Here is an 8994-nt window from a genome sequence, read left to right as displayed (position 1 = left end):
GGCGAGTCCATCCCCTAACTCCTCTTGGAGTTCGGAGGTGGGACAAGCCCAGTTGAACGTTGGCATACAACTGCCCCCGCCCCCGGACTCCATGTGGTGTTTGGATCAGGTTCAACTGCAAAAAATGGGTTGTCACCCGGGCACGTGCCCTGCCCCACCCTAAATATGCCTCTGGTTCTGCCAAACAAGGAGCAGACACACTGTTTGCTGCAGCAGCACAGACCAGTTAACATTGCTCCAGGGCATCCATTCCAACCCAGATCACAGGGAAGGAGACGTCTGGGCATCAGTGATGCTTCCAAGATCCTACCCATGTCAGCTAAAGGCAGTGTTGGTGTAGTCCTAGTCCCTCTGCTGGGATAATGCTGCTGATTGTATATTGATGGGAAAACCAGATTGGGAGGAGGGATTGAGTTATCATTAAATAACATGGTGTTTATTTTATTTTTCTCAGTCACCCTAAGCCACTTACGATGACGTGCTGAGAAAGGCAGATGTAACTTTTTCAGCAAGCCAGAAGAAGAAGGAGGAGGAGGAGGAGGAGGAGGAGGAGGAGGAGGAGAGGGGGAGGAGGAGGAGGAGGAGGAGGAGGAGGAGGAGAAGGAGAAGGAGAGGAGGAGGAGGAGGAGGAGTTCAGATTTATACCCCACCTTTCTCTCCTGAGATTCATGGTGGCTTACAAACCCCTTTCCCTTCCTCTCCCCACAACAGACACCGTGTTAAGTAGGCGAGGCTGAGAGAGTTCGAAAGAACTATGACCAGCCCAAGGTCACCCAGCAGGAATGTAGGAGTCCGGAACACATCTGGTTCACCAGATAAGCCTCTGCCACTCAGGCAGAGGACTGGGGAATCAAACCCTGTTCTCCAGATTAGAATCCACCTGCTCTTAACCACTATACCATGCTGGCTCTCAATAAAGAAAGAATTCACTCAGTCCTCTGCAGATGCCTGTGTGCATTCTTCCTTTTGCCAAGAGACCACATAAGGCAATTGTGCATGCTGTGCTGATCCTATCCTGCAGAATCCAGAAGCCCTAGAGAATGCCCATCCATCCTGAACACATCCCTTCCACAAAGACTCTCATGCTGCCTCTGAAAAGATCTTACTGTCTGGGTTTGCTAAAGAAGGGATGTGGGGAGAAGTCCAGCCAGTTTGGGAAGCCAAACAGACATCAGTTACAAGCAAGCCAACTGCGGATCCAAATTGGACCTTCCTACGACGGTTGCCGAACTTTGTGTGCGAAGTTCGCAAAGAGTGGTTGTTTTTGCATTATGCTGGTGATTATGGAGGCAACAGTTTCTTGGAGGTTGTGAAATATATAGCCAGGGGGGGATTTCAACCACTATGTATGCACCGGAGAACCTCACTCCCACGCAAGCAGGGATGTTATACCTACAGGAAAAGCCTCAGGGGCAGAGAACATGCTTTGCATGCAGAACGTCTCAGGTTTGATCCCCGGCATGTTCGGGTCAACTGGTGTCGGGCAAGACCTTTCCCTATCTAAGATGCCAGCTGAAATGGGCAGGTCTGAGCAAGATGGTCCAATGGTCTAACTCAAGACTAAGGCATCCAGTATCATGTTTGCTATGGGTCTAAATAACACCCAAGCTCTGGAGGATGCTCCATGGATGGTACTTAGCAGACACTGAAGCCAACGGAAAGAACGTCAGATGGGAATAACCGCAACACAGCCACTTTGCACGTTCGAAACACGGTAGAAAGGGATGTATAATATCACCACTGTATTTAAATGACACCTCAGCAACTCCCCCCATAGCAAAACGAGGGGTTGTTACTGGAACAGGGTGAGAGAGGCCGTGAGGTAAAAGAGACCTCTGAAAGCAGCATTGTTGGCCCAACTGGAGAGAAAGTTTCTGGCAGCATTTAGCAGGTTATGAGTGTATTCTGTTAAGGCCTAGGATGTTGTCACTGCGCCTGACCTTCCCATCTCTTCCTTTCACACTTCCTAGATTCCCCTTCCGCTCTCCTAAAAGTTCTTTGGGTTGTAACAAAGCAAATTAAACTCCAGGTTTTCGTCCCAGTGCCTGAGCAGAACAAAGAGCTGTTGTGCCGCCGCTTTCACCGTGAGGAGGCTTCGCCCTTCTGGGAACTCTTGTTCGCTCAGCCACGAGTCGGCCTTGGCTGCCACCAGTTCCCACTCAATGAAGTAGGAGGCAGAGCTGTGCTCGAGCCACGCCAAGGCCACGGCTGTGGCCCACAGCATTCCCTCCGGCTCCGTCTGCTGCTGGAATTCGATGTCGAAGAGCCACGCCTGCAGTTCGGAACTGTCTGTCTCAGACCCCCTGCCGCTGTCGGCCTGAGACCCCTCAGGTGACAGACCACTCTCTGGGGAAGAGAAGCGCCGGATGGTGATAGCGGGAGGGGAGAGTTTGTTCTCAGCCTTCAGGGCTTTGGAGAAACTCTCAACTGCGCTGCCAGAGAAATGATGGGCTCGGCCCTCCTCACCCTCCCCTTGTTTGTCAGCCAAGGGGTTTTCATTTTCTCCTGGAACGCTGCCATATCCGGGCCTCTTGGCTTCCCCCAGTGCACCTGACTTCCGGGAATCATAAGAGCTAGCTGAAGGGCTGCGCGCCATCCGATGGCAGGTGAAAGGGGAAGTCCATTTTAGCTTCTCCATGGGGATGCTGATGGCCTCACAGAATGCTTTGGTCAACAGGAAGGCGCCACAGGCCAGTTGCAGAGACACCTGAGAAGAAGGGATGACAGCATTTCCTTAGATTGAGAAGAAATTTGACGCTCACTATTAAGTTGTGAGACACAGCATAATTTCAGGCCTAGATGTTCTATAAATTTGCTGAGTGTGTGGGCATTGTTGGAATTTTAATAATACGTTAGTGGATGCAATATAAAAAGATCCCTTCTTCAACTAGGCTGATGTTCATTATCAGCAAACATAAGTGATTACTGGGGCCCTTGCTATACCTTCTGGGGGGCTATAGATTGTTTCTTGCTCTCAGGTGTGAGGAGCCAACAGTGTGTGAGATACTTACAAGAGGAAGGTAGTCAATGTTTTCATTGTCACTCTCTAAACTTGACTCGCTGGTCCTGGCAGAGGATTTGCCCATGAAGCCCTTAGCTGCTCGAGTCAGCAGTCTTGTTTTATTAAAGGTCAACCTGGGCCAACAAGACGGAGATGTCACAAAGGAAGCCCATTCCACACTTCCACACTGCCCCACAGCCCCACTACTCGCTCCCCAATAGAAGAAGAAGAGTTTGGATTTATATCCCCCCTTTCTCTCCTTCAGGAGACTCAAAGGGGCTTACAATCTCCTTGCCCTTCCCCCCTCACAACAAACACCCTGTGAGGTAGGTGGGGCTGAGAGAGCTCCGAGAAGCTGTGACTAGCCCAAGGTCACCCAGCTGGCATGTGTAGGAGAGTACAGGCTAATCTGAATCCCGCAGATAAGCCTCCACAGCTCAGGCGGCAGAGCTGGGAATCAAACCCGGTTCCTCCAGATTAGATACACGAGCTCTTAACCTCCTACGCCACTGCTGTAGCGAAATTTTGAGCAAAATTTTCAGCCAGAGAAAGATGACAGGTTTTCCTCTAAGATATGACATTGCATGATGTGTCGATGTCCCATCCAGGTGAAAACCCAGATTGTCACTGATATGGCCAGAAATACAGGGGAACAGTTGCTGCATTTGACCAATAACATCACAGAGGGTGTTGTGGCATGCGTAACCTGAGCGAATTGGACCTCTCAGGGAAGCATGCAAAGAAGGGAGTCTAGAGACCCAGAATGGAATAGTCTTAAAGGGCAGTAAGAAGCTATAATGGTAACAATTAGATGCAGAGCCACATCTAGGGAAAATGTAGCCCAGTGCAAAATCTGAGTTTTCTGCCCCTCCCTCCCCCCTGTATGGGTGGCCACCCTCATCCACCATGACCAAACAACTTTTTTTAAGTCAGTGTATGGACTCGAGGGGAAGGAGGAGGGGAGTGGGGGCGATTTTCTGCCCCCCCCATGTGACTAAATGGCAGCCGCCCAGGGACATTTGACCCCTGGGTGGAATACCCCTGATTAGATGACCTTGTATAGAGTAGAAACCATCTAACCCGTAATCAACAATTTGTTGAGGCAAAGGTATCTGAGAATCACAAACACGTTCAGCTTCATGGAACTGAAGATATGGTTCAAGAATGGGCTTGTTGGTTGAGGGCCAGAAGATATTCATATGTACGAGAAAATAATAATAATTTTTTTATCTTAACTTTGTTAAGATAAAAAGTAGCAAGAATGAACTAACATTTTTAATATATTCTAACAAGTTATTTCAAGCATCAATGACCTTGTATGGCGTTTGAAGTTATGAGATGTTGCTTGAAAAGGCTTGTAGCACCTCTTTGCCTTTTTATATTTTGTTTGCTTCTATACATTTATCAAGTGGCTCTTTAAAAGATGCTGGGAGTCGAGCGATTTCTGAGAAAGCACAGTTGAAGGACTAATTCATGCTTTCATGAATGAGTGACCGATATTCATTGAACTCTCCTATCCTGGTCCCAGTAATAGCCCCAGCCTGAATAGCCCAGAAGAGCCTCAGCTCATCAGAGTTTGGAAGTCAAGAATGGCTCGCCACAGTTAGTACTTGGATGGGAGACAAGAAGTACCTGGATAGCTATGCACAGGAAGGCAAGTGCAAAGCACCTCTGCACATCCTTCCCATTAAAACCCCATGAGAGTGCAGCATAAGTCAGTTGCAACCTGCAAGCATTTGATTATTATTACGTAATTCTCTTCCCACCCTCTCCATCAAACAACAGCCCTACCTGGCAGTAAAGAGGCTCTCGAAGGATTTTTGGGAGGAAACCGATGGACTGCGGAGTGGAACTATGGAGAAACAGAGAGCTCAAAATTAAAATTGGCAGGCAAAGCCACGCTGGCAACCCTCCCCCAAACAAACAAATAAACAAATGGGTGGAGTTCGAGCATCCCCAAACAGGTTGCAATTGGGAATTAACAGGGTATTCTCAAACACTCATATTTCTCAGGACAAACTGGCCAGCACTGGGAGCTGCCGTCAACAACCTGTGGATGATCAGGAGGTCAGAGGAGAGAAGTTCTGTACAAGAGTGTTGTGTCACTCCTGTCCTGAGTCTTTCTGGCATCCTTCAGAGAACAACAGTCGGCCCAAACTGCTTAATCTTTACCTCCCCCGGCCCTGGGATGCTTCGCAAGTCTTTCCTTACCATCTGGGAAAGTGTAGCGTTCCCAGCCTGAGGAGGAAGGTGTGCTGCATGGAGACAAGCTGTTCTCTTCTGTGTCTGCAAGGGAGGAGAAGAAAAAAATCAGTGAGCACCTGTGCTCTCCTACTTCACATCACTGCAACTGCCGGGTCTCTCTGGGTGCCAGTTTCAGGCAAAATTAGAGAATCACCATACCCCTGTGGCTCTAATTCACAGACGACTTAAAGTAAAGTCCAAAGTGTTATCTTAATAAAGTGTTCAGTGAAAAGTGCCCTGCATGTAAACAATATAGACTATAAACACACACTCCCAACACTCCTGAATACCCAGTCACAATTCAATACTCCCGAATACCCGAATGCCCAACATTTGTCATATGTTTGTCAACTTTTCTCATTTGTTTGGGATTTGGGAGCGTTCGATTGTATGTTTGTAGTCTATGTTGTTTACTGTTCACTGAGCACTATTAAAATCACACTTTGCACTTTAAGTAGTCTATGAATTAGGGCCATGGGAATATGGTGATTCTCTCATTTTGTCTTGGTTACACTATACCCCACCTGTTGAATTTATTGCCATTTTCAAGCTGCCAGTCAAGTGACTGCTGGTGCAGTTCAGGCAGCAGAAGAGGAGAAAGGAGATCTCTGCAGCCCCCTCCAGGTAGTTGTCTTAGGCTGATTCCGCATGGGCCAAAAACAGCAGTGTGAAAACAGTGTGAAAATGGTGTAAAAGGGTTTTAAATGGTGTAAAAGAGTTTATACTGTTTTCATACCGTTTTCACACCGCTGTTTTTGGCCCATGCGGAATCAGCCTTAGAATTTCCCTAATGGAGTCATTTAATCCTGGGGCAATTTTAGGTCAGGAAAAGATGGATAGGATCCAGTCTAAGTTTTCTATCAGCAGAATTGAACTTTCCTGTCTCTGCCACACCCCACACCCACCACAACTCCCAGATTTCCCAGAATGCTGGTCCTGAAGGATTGGGGACTGAGGAACAGCAGAAAACCCAAATCAGTAGAAACTGTTAATTTAGTTTGGATCCCACCCAATTTGCTGTGCTTGCTTGGTTCAGCACAACAGTTCTGCGACAACAAATACACTCTTTTGCAAGAGAACATTCTGCGCATCGTAAATCATCATTTGAGGACCAGGCTACCTGGCTGCTGAGATGCAATTCCAAGGCTTAATGCCATTGGGTTTCTGAACTGAACATCCCCAGCAAAAAGATTGAAAAGTGCCAGTATCTTACTCATACTACCGAATCCGTCATCGGCTCCATCTTGCCCATAGATCGACTGGGTGCGTCCCAGGCCCGGAGAGAACCCCCGATGTCTCCGGCTCTCAGAACCCAGGCTCCGCTGGCTGCCTGGTTTCAGTGAAGGACCTTGGCACAAAGAGAAAGGAGCCGCTTGTCTTTTGGAACGAGACAGGGGGAAATTCAAACAGGGTTGCCAACCAGGTACTGATACCCAGCAGGAGCTTTAGGGAGCAGGTACATGCAAATAGGCATTGCGTTGACACCATGATGTCACTTTTGACCTTAAACAGGAAGTGATGTCATCATGTTGACGATGCTAAGATTTCCCCGGGGAGTCTAAGCTAGAGGAATGCTAAATCATCACACCAACTCAATCACCTCACTTCTGAGGTTGTGCCAGAAGGGATGTTGTGGCACCGGGGCAGCATCCATCCCCCTTGCCCCCCATTTTCCCAATTCCACTCTACTCAATGGTGACAGGGGAAGCAAGACTGCAGGGCAGAAAGTTTCCCACTGGAGTGGGAATTGTGGGAGCCCTAGACGTGAGTGGAGCTGTGACTGCCACTCAAATTTACGGGTGTTCCAAAATTTCAAAAAGATCTACTCTGGTCATTAGTTTTTATTTGGAGAAATCTTGTCATATGCTGCAGCAAGGAGTGGGTGGGTGGGAAGGATCAATTCAGCCCTGTTATAGGGGATTCATCAACTGGGAGATTCTCAGGGAAGGGTGTAGCCATCCAATTTTCAGCTGCTTAGAAATATGCAAGGTCTATTTGGTGCCTTGTTGAACACTGATCTTTAAGTGGCATGAGGTTGGGACTGGAGATAACTTTCAATAAGCTCTCTTACATCACGTTGTTTCCTATCTCCTATCCTATAATACTAAAGCACCTAGCAGAGTTGTCCTCCCTCTGTCTTCACCCTGATGCATTGTGCAGATTCATGTTCACCATTGGGTCCCCTCTGTCCTCTGACCCAGCCCACGTTCCCGACAAATTAGCACAGAGCTCTTCAGTGCCTGGTATAAAATTTATCAAGTGCCAGCCAAACTCTCTTACCTGCATTGGGGTATTCAACCATAGTGGCCAAGTAGCTGTTAGTGCTCAGGTCGACAGGGAGGAAAGCCGTGTACTTGCTGATAATATTGCAAGCTTTGCTGGTGTGCATAGCGTTCACCTGGTACCGTCGGCCAGACCCTGAAGCAGGGCAAAAAGCTGCTGTGAGGCTGGAGGTAGAAGATTGGTTTTCAAAAGAAATGCAAATAGATCAGGAGAGACTGCAGGCCCACACACAGATTACTGTTGTCTTGGTGTCCTCTGGCGCCAACTAGGAGGGGGGGGGGACCCTGTTTGACAAGAACTGTGAGTGGGGGGAGGGATGCTATCACCAGCATCGGTTCCTCTTTCAAAGTTCCCACAACCCGCTGGGAAAAAAACCCTGTCATTTGTTTCTCACCTAAGAACAAATGAGAACTTTGACATTCCACTACAGTGCCTGACAGCACAATCACAACTCCTGCCTGCCCACACCACATTTGTTGGCCTCTCTAATTAGCCGTTGCGTGTCCGCAAGTGGGCTGGAGGCATCTCTAATTCACACATTGCAGAAGACCTAGATTAGGTCCCCCACCTGTCTTTCCAAAGGCTCCCTGTGAAAACACAGCCACATGTGAAAACTGTAGACGAGTAGGGTAGAAATATCCTTTTTTTTAAAAAAAATATGTGTGAACAGCCATAAGCTACTAGGATTCTTTGTGGCAACATCTTATGAAGGCTCAAAGATCTGAGTCTTCCAACACAGTCTTCTCTTCCTTCCTGCTGTACACTGGAGAGTCCCTTTTGCCTTTCAAGTGTTAGGCTTTTGCAAGCAGTCTAGTTTCTCCTGCCAGACACCTGCGTAAATGAGGACAAATCTATCTAATCATTCTAACAAGAGAGCGTAAGGCAATTTCCTCCTTCTTGTGACTAATGCTGGAACTCCAGCAGATGCTGAGGGCTCTGATCTCCCTTCCGCACATTAAAAGCCTTGCTCCAGCAGTGTCAATGACTCCCTGTTGCCATTCAATGAGGTGATACTTACCTATAAAAGCCAAGCCCCTGCATCCCTAAGAGAGCCCCCAACACAGGTCTTTCAAGATCGACTGGGAACGCTCCCAAGCTTTAAGCACACTGTGTATATATTCAGGTAGTTCTGCAATACCATGCAGAGATACACACTTTAGAAACTGTCCTTCACTTTGAAATTCCTTTCCCCCACCGGGCCTGAGTGATAGTGGAATCCCTGCTCAGCCGTGGAAGCCCGCTGGGTGACCTCGGGCCAATCACACACCCTCAGCTTTACCTACCCTACAGAGTTGTTGTGAAGATAAAACAGAGGAAAAGGGTGTTATGAAAGCTGCTTTGTGTCCCCATCGGGGAGAAAGGCAAGGTTTGATTGTAGCAAATCAATCAATCAAATTGGGGTATAAAATATTTACCTGACTTATATAAGAAAATAATAGGATAGAAGAACTAGCAAAATTATGCGT

General features: G+C 47.8%; 1 protein-coding gene across 1 annotated transcript in view; it reads right to left on the bottom strand.

Annotated features, from left to right (window-relative positions):
• Positions 1 to 846: 846 nt before the first annotated feature.
• The window catches only part of VWA5B1 (von Willebrand factor A domain containing 5B1), a 33270-nt gene continuing 25122 nt past the window's right edge, over positions 847 to 8994 (bottom strand). The window contains exons 11-16 of the mRNA XM_048518622.1: positions 7526 to 7663; positions 6459 to 6593; positions 5213 to 5287; positions 4793 to 4853; positions 3012 to 3135; positions 847 to 2707 (exon numbers count right to left, since the gene is read on the bottom strand). Coding sequence (XP_048374579.1) covers positions 1988 to 2707; positions 3012 to 3135; positions 4793 to 4853; positions 5213 to 5287; positions 6459 to 6593; positions 7526 to 7663 — 1253 coding nt within the window. The 3' untranslated portion in view covers positions 847 to 1987. The remainder of the gene's footprint in view (positions 2708 to 3011; positions 3136 to 4792; positions 4854 to 5212; positions 5288 to 6458; positions 6594 to 7525; positions 7664 to 8994) is intronic.

The sequence above is a fragment of the Sphaerodactylus townsendi genome, linkage group LG16, assembly GCF_021028975.2.
Source record: "Sphaerodactylus townsendi isolate TG3544 linkage group LG16, MPM_Stown_v2.3, whole genome shotgun sequence".
Lineage (NCBI taxonomy): Eukaryota > Metazoa > Chordata > Lepidosauria > Squamata > Sphaerodactylidae > Sphaerodactylus > Sphaerodactylus townsendi.
This window is presented reverse-complemented; position numbering and strand designations above follow the sequence as displayed.